General features: G+C 46.0%; 3 protein-coding genes, 1 long non-coding RNA gene and 1 pseudogene across 7 annotated transcripts; 2 read left to right on the top strand and 3 right to left on the bottom strand.

Annotated features, from left to right (window-relative positions):
* Positions 1-4,158: 4,158 nt before the first annotated feature.
* Positions 4,159-7,083, bottom strand: LOC120681436 (probable carboxylesterase 12). 3 transcript variants are annotated; one of them, XM_039962934.1, is made up of 3 exons: positions 6,691-6,964; positions 4,904-6,592; positions 4,159-4,751 (listed from the first exon to the last, which is right to left on the bottom strand). In XM_039962934.1, exons 1-2 carry the CDS (start codon positions 6,902-6,904, stop codon positions 5,442-5,444), a joined length of 1,365 nt encoding a protein of 454 aa, XP_039818868.1. In that variant the 5' UTR covers positions 6,905-6,964; the 3' UTR covers positions 4,159-4,751; positions 4,904-5,441. The 3 variants fall into 3 exon arrangements, with proteins under 3 accessions (XP_039818868.1, XP_039818882.1, XP_039818875.1); XM_039962948.1 differs by having other exon boundaries at positions 4,904-6,587; XM_039962941.1 differs by having other exon boundaries at positions 4,904-7,083.
* A 4,512-nt stretch (positions 7,084-11,595) lies between these two features.
* Positions 11,596-17,638, top strand: LOC120681418 (probable carboxylesterase 7). Of its 2 annotated transcripts, XR_005677867.1 has the most exons (3): positions 11,596-12,820; positions 17,025-17,146; positions 17,217-17,638. XR_005677867.1 is itself a non-coding variant. In XM_039962914.1 (2 exons), the coding sequence occupies exon 1, from the start codon at positions 11,706-11,708 to the stop codon at positions 12,789-12,791; it is 1,086 nt and encodes a 361-aa protein (XP_039818848.1). In that variant the 5' UTR covers positions 11,596-11,705; the 3' UTR covers positions 12,792-12,820; positions 17,025-17,638. The 2 variants fall into 2 exon arrangements, 1 of the variants encoding a protein (XP_039818848.1); XM_039962914.1 differs by having other exon boundaries at positions 17,025-17,638.
* LOC120681430 lies at positions 14,507-15,906 on the bottom strand (annotated as a pseudogene).
* Positions 17,639-18,116: 478 nt separating the features above from the next.
* Positions 18,117-19,392, bottom strand: LOC120681414 (tuliposide A-converting enzyme 1, chloroplastic-like). The gene has a single exon (XM_039962901.1). It carries the CDS (start codon positions 19,300-19,302, stop codon positions 18,328-18,330), a length of 975 nt encoding a protein of 324 aa, XP_039818835.1. The 5' UTR covers positions 19,303-19,392; the 3' UTR covers positions 18,117-18,327.
* A 2,622-nt stretch (positions 19,393-22,014) lies between these two features.
* Positions 22,015-22,734, top strand: LOC120696088. Its single transcript, XR_005684006.1, has 2 exons — positions 22,015-22,281; positions 22,390-22,734. It is a non-coding gene; the product is annotated as an uncharacterized LOC120696088 (long non-coding RNA).
* Positions 22,735-23,700: the final 966 nt, after the last annotated feature.

The following is a 23,700-nucleotide window of genomic DNA, read 5'->3' as shown; positions in this document are numbered from 1 at the left end:
CGTGTGGGGCGTGTGGGTGCAGTGCGCGCGTGTGCATGGGCAGGGCACAGGAATGGCCGGCGGCGAAGGCGGGCACAGGAAGACGGTGGCGGGGATGATCAGCGGGCGGCGCGTCGAGCATCGGGGTCGCGTGGAATGCGTGCGGCGCACAGGGCGCGCGCGCGGCGCGTGAGCAAGCGGCTGTGGCGTGGCACAAACGCGCGCGGGCGAGCGGGTGTCGCGGCGAGCGCGTGCGTGCGCAGCAGCGGCTCACGCGGCACAAGCAGAGGGAGACAATGGCGGTGCGTGCGCGCGCGCGTGCGCACGGCCCAGGGGGGTGCTCGACGCGGCTGGGTGCACGGGCCAGGGGGGTGTGCGCGCGTGGGCAGGGAGCGGGGGAGGAGGAAGGAGAGAGGAGAAGGAGGGAGAAAAGAAAAAAAAGAAAAAGGAAAAGGAGAAGGAAAGAAAAAGAGAAAGGAAAAAGAGAGAGGGGCACGGTGTATTTCTCGGCGGCGACCGCGGGGCCGATCGGGCACGCGCGGCGGTCGGGCGACACACAGCGCGTCGCACGGAACGAGGAAAAGAAAAGATGGAACGACGATTGAAATCGGGTGTCGGGACGGCGAAAAATTCTGGGAAGGAATCAGGGTTTAGGGATAATTGAGCTCAATGATGAATAAGTTTTGAAAATTATTTTTAGCCCGTGTTTTATTTTGGTAGATTTTTTTTCGGGGTGTCACAAAGATATTACTTAGGTTTTTTACCTAATCCTTGAAACACCGGGTTTTATATCTTGTTGGGTAGAATGGCTTAGTTGCTTAACTTTGGAAATGATGTTATCTTAATCTTTTGAAAATGAAATATGTTTTATGTTGTTCTACTTGTTTTAATTACAAGACCATTGTAAGCATCTAGGCCCTCTAGGTATGTTTCGGTGATTAATGACAACCATTGTTGTGACTAATGAGTTTGTGCAGCTTAATAAAACATTATCGCTCATTTGGTCATTTGTTAAAGAGGCCCCTCAATTTCATTATTCAAAAAGGCGATCTCGGTATTCAACTCAAATATATATCAAGACTAAGGATCTTTCTAGTCCTAAGTGTCGTAAGGTTGAGAAGTACACTTAGGTTAGTATAGGTTTTATAGTTTTGTAGTGATCGCACTATTAAGAGGGGTTAAGTCCAAGTAACTTGAGCATGGACATGGTCAATTAAAAATGGATGCACACTATGGTCACTCAGGTTCTAAGAAGTTCAAATAAGTGGTTTTCAACTTATATCTCAAGAATATTTGGATTTCATTCAAGACTCAAATCAGAAAAGGCAAAATCAGAAAAAAGGTCTGTACACCGATTTAACCGACGACTCCATTTTTCTATACGTCGGTTAAACGCAGTTAGCAGAGTCTGGACAAGTACTTACACCGGTTAAACCAATGATATTTGAATTTAACGTCGGTGCAGTTGTCCAGAAGGTTGGTTTTTCCAGGGTGTTTCAAGGTTATATACACCGGTTAAACCGACGATATTTGAAATCAACGTCGGTGCATTTGTCCAGTGAGTTGGTTTTTTCAGGGATTTCAGAAGTTATACTCACCGGTTAAACCGACGATGGATTTGAGTTAACGTCGGTGTAGTTGTCCAGAGAGTTGGTTTTTCAGTTGATCAGTGGACAACTACACTCACCGGTTAAACCGATGATACGTCGGTTAATCTGCCCGAGTTGTAACGGCTAGTTTCCAAAAGGGGCAGTTTGCATTCATCAGTTAAACCGACGCTGACAATTGGAGGATCGTCGGATTAACCGGCGTTGCGTACTTTTCTGGCAGCTTTTATCCAACGGATCTATTCGTGTGAGCTGCCTATATATACCCCTCCAATGGGTCATTTTGCTCTCTCTTGACACCAGGCAACATTCATACACTATACTATTGTTGAGAGCCACCTTGAGCTTCATCTTCCACACATTTGTTCATTCAATCATTCAAGAAGCAAGACTAAGGACTTGAGTAGAGAGAAACTTGTGTGCATCCGTTCTTGGTGATCGGTTCTTACTCAAGTGAAGGCCCTAGCTTGTTACTCTTGGTGATTGGCAGCACCTAGGCGATCTTGGTGATTGGAGGTGTTTCTTCCGGAACTTGCCAAGGATTGTGGGAGCCCGAAGAAGGTTGTACGTGGCTTGAGCTCCACCACGTCGGGATGGTGAACGGAGACTCTTAGTGAGCGCCCAAGTCTCGGTGACATGGGAGGTGACAAGACTCTTAGTGAGTGTCACAACGTGGATTAGGGGTGTGTGCCAACACATCAACACCACGGGAAAAAATCCGGTTGTCTCTTGCCCACTCTTTACTTTCAATCACTTACTTTCATGCAATTATTCATGTGCTTGACCTTAGAGATCATAACTTAGCTCTACCTTGCTTGGTTTCGTATCTTGTTGTAGTCTTTTTAGCTTGTGTAGTTTGCTTAGTTAGCCGGTTGGTGAATTGAGCCTTACTAGCATTGCATAGGTTAAGGTTGTTTTATTTGTTCTAGAAATTTGAAAAAGGCTCAATTCACCCCCCCTCTTGGTCCATCGATCCTTACAACCATGCTATATAAATGGAACATGGAGAACCATCCAAGAAAACCGTACAACCACAATACCACGTGACTCTGGTCTTGGCTGAATAATTAGAAACTCTAGTTTGTGACAGTTTTACCGAAAGGGCAAGAGTGGAAACATCGTTGGGGTATACCACGGTCCTCTTGGGACAGCAGCCTTTGCTAAGGTGCTGACCATTAGGGAGGTTTATGCTCTGCTTTGACTTGAAACCTTAGCGGATTGTCACTTGTTAGAGAATCTTTGTAAAGGCCTCATAGTGGACCCCTCGCCACTCACCAAAAGAAGTGTTTAAGGACCTTGCAAACCTGGGCGACACAGGGGGACACGAATTGTGGGGAAAATGTATAACCTCTGCAGAGTGCAAAGCTGATATATCAGCCGTACTCACGGTCACGAACGGCTTGTGATTTTTGGTTTTAAAATGTTGGATCCTTTATGTTTAAGCTTATGTGGGTTGGTATATACTTATACCTAGATAATAGGCATTTGCTAATAAAATTTGACCAACTAAAGTGCTAACTGCAATAAATCATAGTTTTTCCTTGATGGCCTTGCATTTTCTCCCACTTGCTGAGTACCAACCATAAGAGTACTCACTCTTGCCTAATTGCTGTTCAGAAGAGAACAATGAGGTGTAATACTACAGCGACATTGAGGAGTTCTAGGAGTGTTCACCAGTCGAGTTCCTGTGAGAAGCTTTGTTGAAGATCTCGTATATGTTGTCGGTCAAATGTTAAGACCTTCGTGTCTATTATCGGAGTGTGTAATAATAAAGTACTTAATCCTCTTTTGTTTATGTTGTTAAATATTATCTTTCATATATTCACTTATAACGTCTTTTATATGTGAAACTTAATCATGGCACATATATATATATACACATCTGGTCTTCTTTCGAAACCAGGTGTGACATTTATTAGCAACAGAAGGCCGACGAGTCCGTCCCCGTTCCCGTTCCCGTTCCCGTTCCCGTTCCCGTTCAGGAAGCGAGTAAGCCTACGCATGAGGCGGCCGGCCGGAATCCCGCGGCGCATAATATGGACTTGCGAAGTCATCGGCGGGATAAACAACCTGCGAAATCTCAACTTTTCTCCAGCCAGTGCAAAATCTGCATGCAGTCCACGTTATCCAGATCCCCGCTCCAGAAGAACCGGAATCTGTACCAATTTGAGTGATATTTGTCTGTAAGCTTCCTTGACAATTGTAGCTGCTTTGCACCACAAATTTGAGTGACATTTGTGCCTTTGTTCTGCTGGCTGCGGTTGGTGGCTGGTGCTAATTTGTTATGAGAAAAAGTTACTGCTGGCTGGCTGGTGGCTAGTACTGGTTTAGTGTGAGAAAAAAATACTGCTGATTGACTGGAGAAGCAGCCAGCAGAACAGAGTCGCCTCTCCGGTACTATAGATTTAGTTGGCTCTACTTTTTGTCAAATTCTTTCTCACGTTTGCTGCACCTCAATGTTATATTTGTCACTTCATTCTGCTTTTTCCTGCTCGTAGTATGCATGACAACTGCCAGGCGAGCCATGTAAGAATATTCATTACAAACAAGTGTGCCTAAAACTTACGGACTAGTTGCGGCTGAAAATTCGTGCTGTCATTGATGTTACAATATGAGGAGAACGTTGGACGCACTGGAGTATTTGACGAACCAAACTTTGTCCATTCAATTTTTTTTCTCCCACAAGTGAGCGATTATTGGTACACGGTCTCTGATTCGGACTTGCGCTTGCCCTGGCCCTCTCTAGTCGCCAATCATTGCCTCATCACGAAGAGGCAAACTAGCAGTACTAGTCAAACACTAGAGCCGTGGGTGTTGCAACTTATCCTCGATAGATTCTTGGTTCCTTCAGATAGGCAAGGCCGCTCAACAAGAAAGGAAAAGGCAAAAAAAAAGTAATCTTTCACGGTGGTTTTTTTTTGAAGAAAGTCACGGTGGGTGAAATGGCGTCGTTGTGTCGTACTTTCGCTTGGCTGGGCAGTTGTCCATTTTTTGTGTTGTCGAGTGCCAGAAAAGTCCGTGTTCACGCTTGTTTGTCATCCTGGATTACATGGCCGTGAAGGAAAAGCACCTTTGCAAGGTATGATGACTTGATGAGTCCGTAGCATGGCCGCCTACCTGCAGCCGAAAGCAATGGCAGCTACCTACCCATCGCGTCCTCTGCACCTGAACACGAAATGCAGTGAATTACTACCATAATAATCCAAGCGAACTACTAGTAACACGCTTATTATGTAGATCGTCTAAAGATGTAAGAGTAAGATGTCTGGTTGCGAATCATGAAAAAAAGGAAAGGAGAGAGTAAGATGTCAACACACCCAAACATAAGAGCTGACGGACTTCGGCGTGTTGGTCGCGAGGTTTTAACAGGCAGCGGTGACCGGTGACAATTGAACAACCGAAGTACCAGAAAGAATACCCAAAGCTTGACCAATCAGGATCCCAGAACATGATTCTAGCGGAGGAGAGCATTTCCTGCCCAAGCAGAGTAGCAGACAAGCACAGCAACGACTTTCCCTGATTCTCCTGACCTCTACAGGCACGGAAAGTATCGCGGTGCAGGCACCTTTCCGCACGGAGTCACGGTGACAGAGGAGGTGTTCCAACCTCCGAGATCCCCAAATTTAACGAGATCCTCATCAGTTCGTGACCTCTCGAGAACCCCGTCAAAAATTGAAGATCCAAACGCAAGAAAACAATAAGAACATGCTACTCTGCCGATAATCTACTAGTATCAATCAAACTATGAATCATACTATACCGCAGCGCAGCGCAGCGCAGCGCAGCGCTATCCTGGCGATCGCGCACCTACGCCGACGACCTGATCTGCCTCGCTAGCTGCTAGGCCAGTCATGGCTACTCCCGGCTCAGGAAGCCGGTGACGAAGGCCAGCTCCTTGACGGAGTTGGGGTCCTTGGGCCTGTCCAGGAAGTAGACGTGCCGCTCGCCGGGCGTCTCGTACTGCTCGACCTCCCCGCCCCACCCGCTGTTCCGGAGCGCCGCCGCGTACGCCAGGCCGCGCGGCCGGAAGTCGTCCAGGCCCGACGTCGTCACCGCCACGCGTGAGCACGCCAGCCTCCTCAGCTCCGCCGACAGCGGGTTCACCAGCGGGTCGTCGATGCCGTACCGCCCGCCGCAGATGAAGGACCACGTCGCCTCGTACTGCCGCCGCGTCGCCCGGTCCGTCGTCTCCCCGGCCACGGGCTTCTTGCCCCAGAAGTAGGGGTCCAGGAGGAGGAGCCCCGCGATGGCGGCGCCGCCGTCCAGGCCCCCTTCCTCCGTGCCCGCGCGCATGGCCATGTTGTGCGCGATGTTGGCGCCGGCGCTGTCCCCCGCCACGAAGAGGCGGGACAGGTTGCCCCGGTCCCGCAGCCACGGCTCCGGCCCGGACCCGGCGGCGTTCCTGGCCACCCAGTTGAGCGCCCGCCACGAGTCGTCGTACGCCGCCGGCAGCCGGTGCTCCGGCGCGAGGCGGTACTCCACGGACACCGCCACGACGCGCGCCTTGGCCGACACCGCGTTCAGGTACGCGTGGTACAGCGGCGTGAAGGCGGACTCGATGACGAACGCGCCGCCGTGGTAGAACACGAGCACGGGGAGCCTGGCGAGGTCCTTGGTCTTCCCGCCGGGCGCCGGGGGCAGGTACAACCGCGCCGCGAGCCCCGTCCCGGCGTCGATGACGACGTCCTTGGAGGCCACCCCCGTGTCCCCGTCGACGCCGGCCGCGCACCGGGCGGTGCCGTCCAGCCGGTGCACGCGGCCGCTCTTGTACATGATGAGGTACGGGGAGAAGTCGAACGCCACGATGCTGTCGTCGGGGTTCGAGGCGTTCCCCGGCGGCGGGCCCGGCGGCAGCGGCTTCCGGCGGTGGCGCGGGATCAGGAGGACGCACAGCAAGGTGGCGGCGAGGAGGAGGAGGAGCAGGGCGAGTGCAAGCAGCGCGAGCTTGGCGACCTGTCGCCTGCTCTTGGCCACCATGATCCTCCACCAGCTGAAGGCTAACTGCCCTGACAGGGATCGGAAGAGTAAGCTGGGCTCTGCTGGTGCTGGGTTAGGAGAAAAACAAGTGAGATTTGGGGGCTCGATTAGGTTGACGAGCGAGCACCTAAACAAACACCTGTCGCTGATCCCCCGCCGCTACGGATAGAATACAAAATTGCGAGGTTGCGTCTGGGGATGATGCTTGCTTGCTTGCTGGGGCTCGCGAGTCTGCTTGCAGGTTCGGGCGGTGACGGGAGTAGGAATGTGACGAGAGACCTTTGTTTGGTGGTCTTGGGTGTGGTGGTCCTAGTGGTACTCGGGTAGTGGATAACTGGCATCTCAAGGTGAAGGGGACAGGGAAAGACACCAACTCGTGTTATCTTAACCGTTGTCCGGAGCGGTCTAGATCGGCAATTATTTGGGCAAGGTTTTTCGTATTTCCTTTTCCATTTTTGCTAATTTATTTATGTGGGGGTGGGTATCAAGATTGTCATATCAAAGGAATGGCAGACAAGTGATGGCATCACGTCGAAACATTACCCAGTCCACATTCCGCAATAGGTCAATACTCATTACTAGTCGCAATTCCATTATGGCGATCGCGCGCTACTTGGCTTCCCAGCAATCGACCTGACAAGTGGGGAGCGTCTCCTTCCCTTTCCATATTTTTCTACCGCGTAGCGCTCCTCTGCTTTCTTTTTTCCCCAACGAATCCATTACTGAGGTCGCGCGCTGGCACGCTATGTGACAGTGGCGCATGAGCTGTAAATTGGTTCACAGTGCTCCCGACTCGCACCATTCTTTTTCCTTTTTTTTTGTCCTTCACCCCTCCGAACACTGCTCCTCGTGCACAGCGCAAAGGAGTCCTCTCGACCACTAGGTGGACAACGCCATCCTCATTCTCTTTCATCATTCAATATAAAAAAAACTATATGACAAACTTATATAAATATAAACCATATACAAAATATATGTGATTTAAAATATTATAAAAAGTTATACAACAAAAATTATATGCTGACTGATATACAATATATCTGTATAACAACATAATTTATATTCATAAGTTGTATAGCAACATAATTTATATTCATAAGTTGTGTATAAAAGCCAAAAACTTATGTGCATAAAATACGTGACAAAAAGTTATATTTATAGTTTGTATGATAAAGTTATTGATTCATATTATAATTTTTTATGCCGTACATAACTTTTACGTATAATTTTTTCTTAACAATTTTGAATTAATATTTTTTTAGCATGACTTTCACAGGGCATACAAAATTTAATGCGTAGTTTTCAAAAATAACTTATAGAGGACAACTTTTCAGCATAAATTGTACAAAGATGTTATCTGGAAGATTTCTCGTACAACTTTTGTACGCACAAATTTATCATGCAACTTCTAAGCACAAAGTCTTGGTATAATTTTTTAGTACGATTTCCATATAAAAGTTGTCAAGAAAACTTCAGACATATAGAAGGTAAAAAGAAAAACTAGAAAAGAAAACAATAACAACACTTATGGAACATAAAAGGAAAAACAAAAAAAATTGTCATGTATTTTATGGACATAATGTTTTGCTTTTTATGCACAACTTATGAATATAAATTATGTTGTTATATAGATATATTGTATCTAAGTTTGTGTGTAATTTTTGTAGTATAACTTGTTTTTTGCGAGAAATAGTATAACTTGTTCTAATGATTTTATTCATATATATTTTGCATATGATTTAATTTATATAAGTTTGTGTCATATATAGTTTTTTATATTGAACGATGAAAGAGAATGAGGACTACGGACGGTTGTCCACGTACTGGTCTGTGGACTGTGCGTGGGAGGACTCGTCTGCGCTGCTGCGCATGGGACCAGTATGCGGAGGGGAGGAAAGCAGACTCTAGATTGATTGCCTGATCTGTAAAAAAAAAAGGGAAGAAAGGTGGGGTTCGGACATCGGACAGTGGAAGGGCGCGCTGTCGGATCGATTGCCAGGAACCGTCCTAGCGCGCGCTAATTAGAAACCCCCATTACTAGTCAACTAGTGAGATGGCCCACGCATTTGCGCGGCTACTATCGAGAATCTAAATGTTTATATATATTATTATTATTATTATTAAATTTATATTTTTCCTTAATGTTGTTCTTTTACTATCGCACTTTATGTCTAGTTCTTAAAAGTAATTTAAATGTAGATATATTGTCATAAGTTTTTTTTTGTTAGTGCTCTATTACTATCTCCATTGGTCAATCTCTCTTTTCTTTTAACTTATTCCTATTCTAACTAAATAACTTTTGCTGGCTTTATTTTTTAATCAATAATATAAGTTGATAATTTATACATAACTTGAGGTATCTTTGCAAAGAAGGTAGCTAAAGGTATTTTTGATTAATGTTTTCATAACAGCAATGATTAGTTATTTTTGTTAGGCATAGCAATATTTTTGGCTAATATTATCATAATTGTAGTGGTCAATATTTTTTATTTATTTTCTGATTAGCATGATTATTTATATGTCTTTAGACCGAATATACATAAAGAAGCAAGTGTGTTAGCATAGAGATTGGGAAAATAGAAAATGACTTTTTATCTCGCTTGATTCTTTTTTGCAGTACTTCTCCACCGTGTATTGTGCACCTCTGAATGCTTGCTTAATAAACGATTTGTGATTTTTTCCATCTTCGTTATCATATCTTGTATCTTGTATCGTCTTGCTCAACATGTTACTTCGCCCAGTCGCCCGTCTCTCAACTACATGTGATTATCGTCTTCAAGCATGATAACAACACTGCTTATTACTCTTCCGAGCCAAGTCACAGCCGTAGTGGACTACTGCTCCTGCTTGTCGTGACTCCGGTGTCCCATATCCGGCTAAGCTATAACTTGGTCAACATGAACACTCAACGATATGTACATGTGAGATCGATTGGATTGTAGGCTCAAAAGTTGGTTGCTTCATATTTTAATCTTCCCAATCCTTGTGTACAAATAAGTTTTCTATTTCCATGACTTAAGTAAAACAGTTCATATAAATGTACATGTGAGATCGATTGGATTGTAGGCTCAAAAGTTGGTTGCTTCATATTTTAATCTTCCCAATCCTTGTGTACAAATAAGTTTTCTATTTCCATGACTTAAGTAAAGCAATTCATATAAATAAGATATAGAGTATTTTAGATTATTTTTTTAATGGCAGTGGTGGGTTAATTTTAATTAGGCATAAGGGTATTTTGGGCAAATTTTATCATAATGGCAGTGGTGGGTAATTTTATTTTTTTTTCTTTTTCTCCAATTAACGTGAGAATTTTTAGACCTTGAGAGCGAATGTGGAGGCTCCTTTTGTTGGCCAAATAATAAGATAATAGATAGCACATACTTCCTTCGTTCCAAATTATTGGTTGTTTGATCTTTGTTTACCTAAAGTTTGACCATTTATCTTATTCAAAATCTTATATAAAATATTATTTCTTTTGTTATGGTTTTTTATGAATATATGTTATTCAAGAATGATTTAAATTTGACTATATTTATATAATTTTTTGAATAAGATAAGCGGTCAAATTTAGAGTTAAAAAGGTCAAACGGCCTATAATTTGAAACGGAATGAGTATTTTCTATTTCAACCCGGCCATCCTCCTCACTTGGCACCTGTAGGATATGCTTAGATGCTCGCGTAAGATTTCGTAGGACCTGCATCGTATATCCTGGATGAGAGCAAGCAAACTGTAGTAATCGTGAAAAGCAGGATGTTTGAGATTAAAAAAAAAAGCAGGATGTTTTGGTTGGTTGCATCAGCGGATGCAGTAGCCAGTAGTCGTTATGAGAATATTTGGTTGGCTGTGCGTAGGCAAGTGAACCTGAATGAGTGAAGATGGTCAACTCAGGCGTATCCACCTGGTCATGCAGGCAAACAAATATTTTTCTCTACTAATTTGTACGGATCAACCGGTGTAACCAGGCGCCAGCAACCCGTTCTGCTGACAACCAGCATCAATATTTTTCTCTCATACTAAATTAGTATCAGTCATCAATCAACTAGCAATATTTTTCTCTCACAAAAAATCAACACCAACAATCATCTTCAACCATCCGAAAAGACTGAGGTGTTGACACGCAAACTCATACTCTTGGTAGATCAGTTCCGTCACATGCTCCTAGCACCGTATCAATGAAGAATCCCTTTGGGCCCTTCCTCCATGTTCTCATTAAAATATTAGTTTGTAGCAGTCATGAACCAATGAATAATGCAATATGTTTCCAGCATTCGTGTTGCAATTCTTACATCCTCGAGCCAGAAGGCATTGTTTAGATCCCAATTTTTTTAGTGCTATAGTAACTTCGAACATTTAATCACTAATTAGGAGTATTCAATGTGGATAATTGACAAAATTCATTCCACAACCCCGAGTATAATTGCGAGATGAATCTTTTAAACCTAATTGGACAATGATTAGATAATGTCGTGCTACAGTAAATAATTTCTAATAATAGATTAATTAGGCTTAATAGATTCGTCTCGTGATTTCTCATCCATCCGTATAATTAGTTTTGTAATTTGATTATGTTTAGTCCTTCTAGTCTTCGGTTGAAAATTGTTACAGTGAATTTCGTTCAATTTTTTACAGAATCTAAACACACCCTTAAATTGGAGATTTTGTGTTCAACGTTTTCATCTCAAAGTCGAAAAGTCTGAGCTTTCAAAGTTTCAGTGTTCGAAAAATGAGGCTTTGAAGTTGAAATTTTGGATTCGAAATCTCTGAGTTTGTGTTTCGAAATGAAAATGAAATACAGAGCTATAGGTTTTGGAATGTTTCATGTCAAAAACTTTCATCTTATTCCTTTTATTTCAAATCATGTCTTTTTATTTTGCTATGCACATAGATATACGCTATGTCTAGATAGATAGTAAACTATATCTCTAAAAATATCGAAATGGTCTATAATTTAGAATGGAGAGAATAGTTAACCGCGTATTTGCTTGCCTACAATGGACTAATTAAGTATTGGGCAGTGGGCACCGGTATGGTAGATCAGCTACCTGGCTGTCACGGCCTCACGGGCTCCAGGGCTTCGGATCCAGTTCCCCCCCAATCCCTACCAACTGCAAGTCCACAAGTCACAAGATCAACCAGCAGGGATGCCCGATCTGTCGCGACGGGTGGTCTGCTTGGCTCTCCTCGTTGCCGCGCTCGCCGCTCTGCTCCTCCGGCTCCCGATCTGCAGGCGCCTCCTCAACCCCCGAGTCACCATGGACCCCGACTCCGAGGTCGAGTTCGAGATGCAGGGCGTGATGCGCATGTACAAGAGCGGCCGCGTCGAGCGCTTCGACGGCAACGAGACCGTCCCGCCCTCCCCCGCCGGCGACCCAGGCAGCGGCGTCGCGTCCAAGGACGTCGTCCTCGACCCCGCCGCAGGCGTCTCCGCCCGCCTCTACCTCCCGCCCGGGGTGGAGCCAGGCAGGAGGCTCCCCGTCGTCGTGTTCTTCCACGGCGGCGCGTTCCTGGTCCACACCGCCGCCTCCCCGCTCTACCACATGTACGCCGCCTCCCTCGCCGCCGCGGCCCCCGCCCTCGTCGTCTCCGTCGACTACCACCTCGCGCCCGAGCATCGCCTCCCCGCCGCCTACGACGACGCGTTCGCGGCCCTCAAGGCGGTCGTCGCCGCGTGCCGCGCGGACGGCGCCGAGGCCGAGGCCGAGCCCTGGCTCGCCGCGCACGGCGACGCCTCCCGCGTCGTCCTCGCCGGGGACAGCGCCGGCGCCAACATGGCGCACAACGCCGCGATACGGCTGCGGAAGGAACCCATCGATGGCTACGGCGACACGGTCAGCGGCGTTGTGCTCCTGCACCCGTACTTCTGGGGGAAGGAGCCGGTGGGCGCGGAGCCCACGGACCCCGGGTACCGCGCCTTTTTCGACCCCACGTGGGAGTTCATCTGCGGCGGGAAGTTCGGCCCCGACCACCCGTACATCAACCCGATGGCGGCGCCGGAGGAATGGAGGCAGCTCGGGTGCCGCCGCTTGCTGGTGACCACGGCGGAGCAGTGCTGGTTCGTGGAGAGGGCGCGGGCGTACGCGGAGGGGATCAAGAAGTGCGGGTGGGACGGGGAGCTCGAGTTCTACGAGACCAAGGGCGAGGGGCACGTCTTCTTCTTGCCCAAGCACGGCAGCGACAACGCCGTCAAGGAGCTCGCCGTCGTGGCCGACTTTGTCAGGCGCTGTTGATATTGCTTTGCTTGTTCTTCCGGCACCAGGTGAGTGATTTGGCAACACAGATACGCACAGGCACAGTTAATGATCTTAATTTTGTTGGCCAGATTGCAAGATTGGAAAGAAAAATAAACTGTCTTGTCTGTCAGGAATACTCATGGTTCTGAATTTCTGGTGCGCATTGTGGCGTTTAGTTGACTTTGGCAAAAAAATTTGGATTTCAAATCAGAGTTTGACCGGGTGTCGGGTGGGCTTTTTGAATACTAATTAAAAAACTAATTTTAGAACTCACTTGGAAACCGCGAGACGAATCTTTTGAGGCCTTTGACGCATCATTAGGACATGTGGGTTACTGTAGCACTTATGGCTAATCATGCACTAATTAGATTCAAAAGATTCGTCTCGACGTGTACATCCAAACTGTGTAATTAGTTTTGTTATTTAATTACATGTAGTGCTTTACACATGTGTTGAGAGGGTTAGTTATCAAAAATTTTCACCCAAAAATTTTCACCTCCCCTTTAAACACATGTATGAAGCACTAAATGTAATTAAATAACAAAACTAATTACACAGTTTGGATGTACACGACGAGACAAATCTTTTAAGCCTAATTAGTGCATGATTAGCCATAAGTGCTACAGTAACCCACATGTGCTAATGACGCGGTCAAAGGCCTCAAAAGATTCGTCTCGCGGTTTCCAAGTGAGTTCTGAAATTAGTTTTTTAATTAGTACCCGAAAAGCCCTCCCGACATCTGGTCAAACAATCGATATGACCTTTAAACTAAAAATTTTCACTAACTAAACACCCTCTGAATTTCCATGAACCGCCAAATAAATGTACCTTCTGCTTCACGACCCAGTAACTTCATCTCACAATTCGACACCTCACCTCATAAAATTAGAAACTGAGGGGCCGTTTAGTTCCATTGGCAAAAAAATTTTGGATGTCTCGTCGTGTGTTTGACCAGATGTCGGGAGGGTTTTTCGGACACTAATTAAAAAACTAATTCCAGAACTCACTTGGAAACCACGAGACAAATCTTTTGAGGCCTTTGACTGCAGCATTAGCACATGTGGGTTACTGTAGCACTTATGGCTAATCATGCACTAATTAGGCTTAAAAGATTCGTCTCGTCGTGTACATCCAAACTGTGTAATTAGTTTTGTTATTTAATTATATTTAGTGCTTCATATATGTGTTTAAAGGGGAGGCGAAAATTTTTTGGTGAAAATTTTTGGAAACTAAACGGCCCCTGAGAGCAGCATCCCATAATTTTATCAGAGTTGGGAGTGCGGTTAGTACTTCTGATAACATTTGTGACTGAAAGGAACGATAGTTTTGCTCGCACGCATTACGAGAAGTAGTTTTTATTACACTTTCAATCCAAAGGAGCTGCTCTTATTTCATTCGAAATGGAAAAGAAATTGCACCTACAAATTTCAATTCAGGCCGGCCTCTCTGATTCAGCCCCTGCCAAAGAAAGCAACCACCTGATCCCTCAGCGCCAAAGACATAGGATGCAGTAGAATTTTCCATGAACTCTCAATTTAGCCAATAAATCATCTTTTGGTTCACTGCCTTCCCGATCCAAGACCTCCATCTCACATTTCGACAACTCGAGTCTTAAAACTAGAAATGGATCCATTTCTGTGGATGTTTCTTTCAAACCCCTACTACATTTGTTGCACCGGAAATACAGAAGGAAAAAAATAAAGCAACGGGCATAGCAGTGACATCCGTTCCTTCCACTCCTTATTTAAAAGAACTTCTGATTGCAATAGCTCTTACACAGATCAGTAATGCTTAAAGGAACAGCTTTTATTATAGCTGCAGTACGATTACGACGTTTAGGTACATCGCAACACAAAAGTAACAATTTTCGTCCCACCTGAAGAGTTGAGTACTGAAATTGCAATACGCACCGGCCCCAACGATCCATTCAGTCTTTCGCCAAGGAAGGCGACCAGCCTGTCCATCAGTGCCAACGACTCCTCGCACTCCGGCTTGTGGAGGAAGAACACATGCTCCTCGCCGGCGGACTCCAACCACTCCACCGAGCCGCGCCACCCACTCTCCTTTTTTTTTATGGGAACAGGAGGATATATATTAAAAGAGTCAAAGTGAAAACCGAAGTACAAACAAGAAGAAACAAAAGGAACAGAACCAAAGAGAAAGAAAAGAAGAAAAAAGAAAAACAGGTTAATCCTAAAAAATTACATCTGCAAAGCTAACCACGACTGATCTCCCTCGGCCGAGCAAACGAGCAGCTTCCGGCACGCCAGGTTCTGCAAGCTCGGCGCTCCGTCGGCCATGGGGTTCAGCCTCGGATCGTCCAGACCTTCCGTGCTCCGCGGACAAATAAGCGCCCAGAGCTTCTCCGTCATCTCCCTCGTCTCTCTCAACTCGCCGTCGACCGGCTCCTTTCCGGAAAACATAGGATGTAGCAGAACCGCCCCCTCCAAGGAGACCCCGGACGGCAAACCACCGCGGGCGCCTGCCATGATCGCTATGTTGTGAACGATGTTGGCGCCTGCGCTGTCGCCGGCCAGGAAGACACGGCTGGTGTCGCCGTGGTCGGACAGCCACGGATCGGCGGCGGCGCCTGACGCGGCCCAGCTGAGCGCTGCCCACGAGTCGTCGTAGGCCGCTGGAAGCGGGTGCTCCGGGGCGAGACGGTAGTTAACCGACACCGCTAGGACGCCGGCCTTGGAGGCGACGGAGTTGAGGTACCTGTGGTACGCCGGAGAGGCGACCGAGTCGACCACAAAGCAGCCGCCGTGGAAGTACACGAGGATGGGCACCTTCTTATGCTCGGCGGTGAGGGGGTGGCCGGGGAGGTAGAGGCGGACAAAGACGCCGGCGGCGCCGGCGGCGCCGTCGACGACGACGTCCTTGGAGGCGACCCTGGTGACGGCATCAACGCCTGGCAGGCTGGCAGGCTGGTCTCCGTCCCGTACAAGCGCTCGACACGGCCGTCGTGGTGAACGCGGAGGAGCGGCGAATCGAATGCCAATTTTGTGGATGGATCCATGGCTACCTTAGCTGGAGTTTGGAGCAGGGGAATGGACTGTGTTTAGGAATTTTTTTTGAGGGTAACTGTGTTTAGGAATTAGGATGAATGAGTCATGAGCAAGGTTGGAAATAGCGGACTATGAAGTTTAGCGGTAACCTTCTCTAAAAGCTATAGAATAGCTATAGCGAAGCTATAGCGGGCTATAACGAAAGCTAAATCATTTTGCGGAATGATAAAATCATAAATAATCTCGTATAAATTATAAGTATCATTGGTCTAACACCTAAAATTTGAGTCTAACACGTCTCTTAACTACCCAACAGTACCCAATTGACATTTAGCACTGCTAAGTCTCACAAAAATCTATTTAGCGGACATTTACATGGCTAAATCTCATAAAACCTTCTTTAGCGGATATAGCGGACAAATGTTGTATAGCGTAGCGGTAGATCTCCTAAAAAACTATTAGCCAGCCATAGCAAGGCCATTTCCAACCATGGTCATGAGTGGATTCGCTCCTTTCGCCATCGCCATTATGGTTGATGTTCCCCCCGTTACAGGACGGGGTTGTTCTTCCCTGGTCGAGAAACGCCGCCTCCAACCCTGTTTTATGTGACCAAATGGTCTGGAGCACGTGTACTGAAGAGTTTCTGTCCTCGATTTTTTCACTCCAATTATGCAGGTGTTTCTCCTATCTTTTAAGCAGGGGTCTGGGCTGTGTTTAGTTTGGAAAAAATTTGGATTTTGGTACTATAGCACATTTTATTGTTACTTGACAAATATTGTCTAATTATGAATTAATTAGGCTTAAAAGATTCATCTCATGCTAATCAGTTAGTAATGCTCCATGCATGTGTCCAAAAATTCAATGTGACGAGTACTGCAGGAATTTTTTTAGAAACTAAATAGGGCCAGTCGCTGAAAATTCTTTTTTAGGACATTAAAGTTGCTGTTCTCTGATGTACACACATTGCTCATTGATGTTGCAGATGCTACTCTTTGGTACAGTATTGCAGATGAATAGAACAAAAAATACTGCCGCAACTCCCACGATAATATTACAGGCCTTATTTTCCGATGTTTTGAATGATGATTTTCAAAATTGCAACCTGTTGCCTGAAATTTTCTTAAATACCAGAATGTGTCAGCTCCTTTTTTGAAACCCTAGATTCTGAATTTGATACTCATAACCTTGTGTGATCAAACTAACTTCAAAATTCTCACTGCAGACAAGCTGGTCAACAGGCGTGGTCGTGTGATCCGAACTGTCCTTTGTGTGATTAAGAGCCAGAAAAAACAACGCATCTGTCTTCATTGTGTTTTTGCACAAGAAGTCTGATTTCTGTTGCAGGTATGGTGCAATGATTTAGTGAAGAGACCGAAGAGGTGTTTTTGCACGAGAAGTCTGATTTCTGTTGCAGGTATGGTGCAATGATTTAGTGAAGAGACCAAAGAGGGGGAGGGGGGGTAGAGATTGAGGTATGGTGGATGCCTACTCTGCGGCCGCTTTCTAAAGATCAGCAGCGACATGTGTGCAGTTTTGCTCATGCACACGCCGTGGAATATTTGGAAGGAGAGGAATAGGAGAGTTTTTTAAGGCAAATCTATGAGAGCACTAATGGTTTTCAACTGCATTTTGGAGGAGGTAGGACAGCGGCATGCGGCCCTGCGAGCGCGCCACGTAGTTTCTATGTTAGTCTCGTGTCTTTTTTCTTGTGAGTTTGAGCGTTGTTTTTTCATGTAATTTCTCTTTAGTGAACTATAAAACTCTACTTCTAGTATAAAAAAAACTAGCCGTATAGCCCGCGCATTTGCGCGGCTAGTATTGAAAATTCAAAAATTTATATATCGTTGTATTCTTACTTAAAGGCTATACTATTTTTTTACCATACATCATCCTGTTCATTATCATAAATTATGTCTTATTGTTGATTAAAATAATTAAATTATAATTTACCTATAATAACAATTTGATTTGTTGAGCTTTAATGATTGTTGTTAGCTTTAGTTTTTATTAATAGTATATATTTGTAACTGATACATAGCTAAATAGTATTTTATATTTAATTTTTTATAATGACATTGGTGGGTGATTTTTAATTAGGCATAAGAGTATTTTAGGCTAATTTTTATTGTAATGACAATGGTGGATAATTTTTATTTTTTCTCCGATTAATGTGAGAATTTTTAGACCTTGCGAGCGAACGTGGAAGCTCTTGACCAAATAATAAAATAATAGATTAGAACTCTGTTTCTCCGTTTTATATGATTTGGCGGGGCTCCTACCGTTTTCTTAAAAAAAATACTGAAGTAGTCTCGAAGAAAAAAAAACGAAGAAGAAAACAGACTGCCACGGACGGAGCCAAAAGCGATTGGCGATATCACAATATATAGTCCAAGACTCCGAGCTCGATTATTAAATAGAAAATTCTGATTATTAAATTCAGCAATCTGTTGCATCTGGGATTCTGGGCTTCTTCTTCCATTGGTCTCGACTCTCGACCAATGTAGCCGTGGTCACGCATGACGCTTTCAGTTTCCTGCGAAGAAAGCGACGAGCCGGTCCATGAGCGCCACGGCCTCATCGCAACCGGGCTTGAAGAGGAAGAAGACATGCTCCTGGCCCATGGTCTCGAACCACTCCACCGCGCCGCTCCACCCGCTCGCCGCGAGGGCCTCGTAGTACGCCCTGTCCCTCGGCCGCAGCGAGTCCCGCTCCGCCGCGCAGACGAGGACCCTCTTGCACGGCAGGTTCCGCAGGCTCGGCGCCGCGGCGACCAAGGGGTTCATCCGCGGATCGTCCGCGCCGTCCGTCGCCTCGGGGCACGCGAACGTCCACAGCTTCTCCGAGAACGCCGCCCACTCCGTCGTCTCCCCGTCGATGGGCTCCCTCCCGCCGAACCCCGCGTGGAGCAGGACCGCGCCCTCGACCTCGATCCGCGCCCCCGCCGCCGGCGTGCCCGAGCCCGCTTCGCCGTCGGCCGCGGCCATCATCGCGACGTTGTGGACGATGTTCCCACCGGCGCTGTCGCCGGCCAGGAAGAGGCGGCCGAGGTCGCCGTGCTGCGACAGCCAGGGGTCCCCGCCGCCAGAGACCGCCCACCTGAGCGCGCGGAGGGAGTCCTCGTAGCCGGCCGGCAGCGGGTGCTCGGGCGCGAGGCGGTAGTTCACGGAGACGACGAGCAGGCCGGCCCTCGCGGCCAGGGAGTTGAGGAAGCGCTGGTACACCGGCGACGCCGCCGACTGGGTGACGAAACCGCCGCCGTGGTAGTAGACGAGCACGGGGAGTTTCTTGCTACCGGCGTCGGACCGGGAGGCCGTGTCCGGGAGGTAGAGGCGAACGTAGAGGCCGGTGGCGCCGTCGATGACGACATCCTTCGACGTGACGCCGGTACTGGCATCGAAGCTGGGCGGCACAGTGGTGGTGCCGATCAGGTGGTCGATGCGCCGGTCGCTGTAGATGCGGAAGAACGGACAGTCCAGTACGACTTCCGAGCTCGGATCCATGGCGAATGTGGGTGGGAAGTGGGGAGTAGTGGTGCCTGGTGACGAGCTGATAGTTTGACGTTTCTTGTCGCGGTCTACTACAAAGCTAGCTTACACTTTATAGGAGGAGGAGCGGAAATTTCCAAGAAGGTGGTGGGTGGTGGCACAGGTGGGCAAGGAGCGGAAATTTCCAAGAAGGTGGTGGGTGGTGGCACAGGTGGGCAAGGTAGTATCACTCATCTAATTGAGGCGATGTTTAGTTCCCACCTATAAACTCCGTAAACACAAAAATAATGTCACATCGAATGTTTCGACACATACATGGAGTATTAAATGAAGTCTATTTATAAAATTTTTTGTATAGATGGGCTGTAAATCGCGAGACAAATCTAATGAGCCTACTTAATCCATGATTTGCAACAATAATGCTACAGTAACCATCCACTAATTATTAATTAATTATGGATTAATTAGCATCATTAGATTCGTCTCGCGATTTACAATTCATCTGTGCAAAAATTTTGTAAATAGACTTCATTTATTACTTTAAATTAGTAAGATTCCAACAAAAAAAATTACGCCGAAACTAAACACGGCCTAGTTTAGGACCGTTTGTGGCAGGCAACCTTACGTGTCATAGATCCACAAGCCCGTTTTTATCAGGATTACTTTTCAATCCTCGTATGTGGATGCCAAATACTACTCGGGATTACATATGGACAAAGGTAGATTAACTTTAACAGGTAATAATGACTAAATAAATAAGAGCATGTTTGGATCCATCAGCTAATTGATACGTACTAGGTAACTAATTTTAGTTAGGGTGGATCCAAACGGGACCAGGTAATCCACAGATAAACCTCCTCTAACAGATAGCCACTATCCAATGAGCTGGTTCAACACAGTTAATTCTAGCTAATCGGCTAATGAATTGGCTGGTGGGTCCAAACAGGATCTAAGTAGTTGGAGCATATATTAGTTCTAGTTACCCCACAATTAGTTTATGTTTAGACCCCAATCACATTTAGAGATATTTTTTAGTTCCTTACTTTTAGGACATCTGGATAGGCTAGCTAAATTTAGCATTTATTAGCATCCATATATTATATATCGCTAATACTCCGCTAGTAGGTCGCGCCACACAGCCGCTATTGAAAATAGTTCATCGACATCCTTCAGGCAGCGGCTATGGCTGCGTCGTGTCATGGTACGACTAAATGGTTGCCGAATGTTTGTTTGTAATCAAACCAGACCGTTCCTCTAGGACATCTCGTGTGCTCCCATCCTACCAATGCTCCCACTTCAAACAAATATCAAAAGCATACATAAAAAAATTGTACCAAAACAATGAAGGCGTAGATGATGTAAAGAAGCATGCTCGTGCAAAATTTGATAATAAAGAAAACATGCAAGGAGGAAAAAAAGGACAAATCAGCATGTGAATGGTTGTGTATATTGTGGATCAACACCCGACCCAATAAACATGCGTATTTCCCTTTTTTATTTCACCTTGCACAAAATTTTGTTCATCTTCAAATTCTGCATGAACATGTTTTTGCATTGTTTATCCATTTATGTTTTTGGTTGATTTTTTCACGCATATTTTGATTGGGTTTTTTGAAGTGGGAGTATGGGAGGTGGAAGTGGGAGCATTGGAGACGTTATTGTTCCTATATTGGTCATAAATTTGCCTCGCCCCAGCCCAGCTCGTGATTATATCCGTGAATACTCCCCGCATCTTCCTCCAAATTCTAGAACACTAGCATAGTCGGTGTTAGATTTTATTTGGATACAAGTACTAATAGGTGAAAGTGCTAAATTTTATCACTAGCTTATAACAAAAACATCAGCGTGTATATGCTAATATACGCAAATATTAGGAGTTGTTTGGGTGACTCGCAGTCAAACCATCATACAAGGCTCAATAACTAGTTTTTTGTTCCGGAACAAATTTTTTGTTCCCGAACAAATTTTTTATATTGCGGGAACAATTAAAAAAGTGTTTCGGAACTAAAAAAATTGTTCTGAAACAAACTTGACTGGATTATTCATATGGGCCGATTTGTTAGGCTAGTTTAGGCTCAAAACATGAAATCTAAGATGGATAGAGTTAGTGTGACAAGTTTGTTAGAGTCACACGGCTGGCCCAGCAGCGCCCTTAATATAAACTAAAATTTAGCATTCAATTTTAGCTTCTCCACCAGCGACGTAGACCTCACAAACAAAATCGGAGATGTAGCACCGTGGCAATGCGAGTATGCGACACAGTTCTCGATCCGAAGGCCTGTACAGCGCTGGTGGGCGAGTCGATAACTGTTTTTTTTTTTTGAGAGGGCGAGTCGATATCTGGTGGGCTTCTGGAGCCGCTTCTACACCAGTCCAGCCCATCAGGCTATCCCCAGCCATTCCTCAAATAGGCCCATGAGGAGCCTGTACCTTGCCATCCCATCCAAAAGCGCTGCTTTCTTCCGCAATCGGTCTGTGTGTTGTTTGCCTTGTTGATGTGATGCATTCCATGTACTGTTCTGTTGTCTGTTCTGAGCTTCGGCAAGGAGCTCGGAGGTCCAAGCCTGCACCAGCCTGGCCAGGAATGTCGCCGCCTCGCGCGGTAGCGAATGCGCTGTGCGACATGGGACACATCGAGGCAGACCGAGACACCAACGGCACAACGCCTCCATGGCTCCGACCCGTGATCGCCTCGAATGTACGTACGGTAAGCGCGCATGGTAGAATTATATATATGTCGTTTTGATTTTTTTTTTCTTTATTTGAACATGTAAAATACAATACCTTAAGTTTTTTCTTGCAATTTATGAACTGCAAGATAAATATATATCACCTTTTGTTGTATGATCAACATTGATATAACATTCTAAAGTCACATGGGGTGAAGAAAGAGACACAAGCTCAGTTTATCGATTTTGCTCCTCTTGTTTCCCCATGGAAATATCAGCATTGCAGTATCCCCTAAAGGAGGACCTTGAAGCCACATAGATTAAGGTATTATATTTTTTTACTTCTCTAGATATGCTGTAAGATTTGTGAACATGATGCTCTGAAAAACATATAACTTGTAATGACTGTTCTTGGGGTGGGGGGGATTGTCAGGAATGATGACACAATTTTTAGGCTGAAATTGAAGAGCACGTGGGGACCATCAACCCAAGCACGCAGAGCTGAAGGACAACACAAGAATGTGCTTAGCCACTAGTCTTATCTACATCTTTAATAGCTTCTGAAATCTCAACTTGTAACTGATTACATATAGTGTTATGGACTTATGGTCGAACCTTTTCGGTTAACATTGGTTCAGTTTTAGTCTATCAAGACAATTCTAAATCAGTATTTATGTTATTGTTTATTTTTATGTGTTTCATTATTTTCCTATTTTTTTATCTATTGTAGGGCACTGTCATTTTCTTTCATGTTGATAATTCAATTATTCATTATTCAGTTTGCTTCTTTTTTTTCACAAAACTGAAGCTGCAGCTTTAATTGCGAAGGGATCTCGGCTCTAAAGCATTCAAGTTTCAGATTTAGCTGCTAACTCAGTTTTGTATTAATTATGTTTACATTCATTTTTCAGGCACCAAGTGCATTAGTGTGGGTCTGTGCCTCTGTGGACTGTATGGTTCCATTTCCTTTTCATTTGATGGTAGAGGGCTTCTTTGTTTAAACATATGAACTGCATTTTCTCAAGTTTCCACTTGCACTTTAGCAACTTCAAGATAAATATCTATCACGTTTTTGGTATATTATCACCATTGATCCAAAAAAAATTAGTGCCTGCATGGCTTAATTAGTTACAAAAGAGTCACATGGGGGTGAAGAAAGAGATATGAGTTCAATTTGTCGCTAGACGGATCTCGCACAAACAGCACAGCACGCCAAGCACAGGTATTCAAGTTGTTAGTTAATTACTACCCGTTGCAATCCATGAAACCAGTCAAACCAACCCAACCCAGCGTATTAATTTAACCCAACAGCAACCCGTGCAAATCCAACCCACACCGGACCAATATATCTTCGTTGGGTTGGCCCGGTAACAAACCGGAACCCGGGGAAACCAGCCCATGAACAGGGCGAGCACCCACCCACCGACGAGCCTCATGATGCGCTCGGCGTGTGCCGGGGTGGCGGAGCGCGTGCAGGACCGACGGTCGACGGCGACGACTGCTCGCCGCTCCACCCTCCGAAACGAACACCCGAGCTACGCTAGCCATGATCCGGCCGCGCCCACCGCGCCCGGATCAGATGCCGAGGCCGGCGACCGCTGCAGTGCCGTTGGCGCCCGGGACCGTACGTCCGCGAGCGCCCACGCCCCACGGGGATGCTCGCTGCCGGTCCGATGCCGTCGCGGTGGGGAGCTGAACTGCTGAACGCCTGAACCTGGGGGATCACGGATCAGCGGGCGTTCCC

The sequence above is a fragment of the Panicum virgatum genome, chromosome 2K (assembly GCF_016808335.1).
Source record: "Panicum virgatum strain AP13 chromosome 2K, P.virgatum_v5, whole genome shotgun sequence".
NCBI classification, from domain to species: domain Eukaryota; kingdom Viridiplantae; phylum Streptophyta; class Magnoliopsida; order Poales; family Poaceae; genus Panicum; species Panicum virgatum.
Note: the sequence above shows the minus strand (reverse complement) of the source record. Positions and strands in the feature narration are given on the sequence as shown.

Excerpts from the sequence above, each read along its gene's own strand:
- LOC120681418 (XM_039962914.1), top strand. The coding sequence starts at position 11,706 with ATGCCCGATCTGTCGCGACGGGTGGTCTGCTTGGCTCTCCTCGTTGCC.
- LOC120681414 (XM_039962901.1), bottom strand. The coding sequence starts at position 19,302 with ATGGATCCGAGCTCGGAAGTCGTACTGGACTGTCCGTTCTTCCGCATC.
- LOC120681436 (XM_039962934.1), bottom strand. The coding sequence starts at position 6,904 with ATGCCAGTTATCCACTACCCGAGTACCACTAGGACCACCACACCCAAG. Across the intron at positions 6,593-6,690 it reads AGCGACAGGTGTTTGTTTAG|GGCAGTTAGCCTTCAGCTGG; the intron begins GTGCTCGCTCGT and ends GATCCCTGTCAG.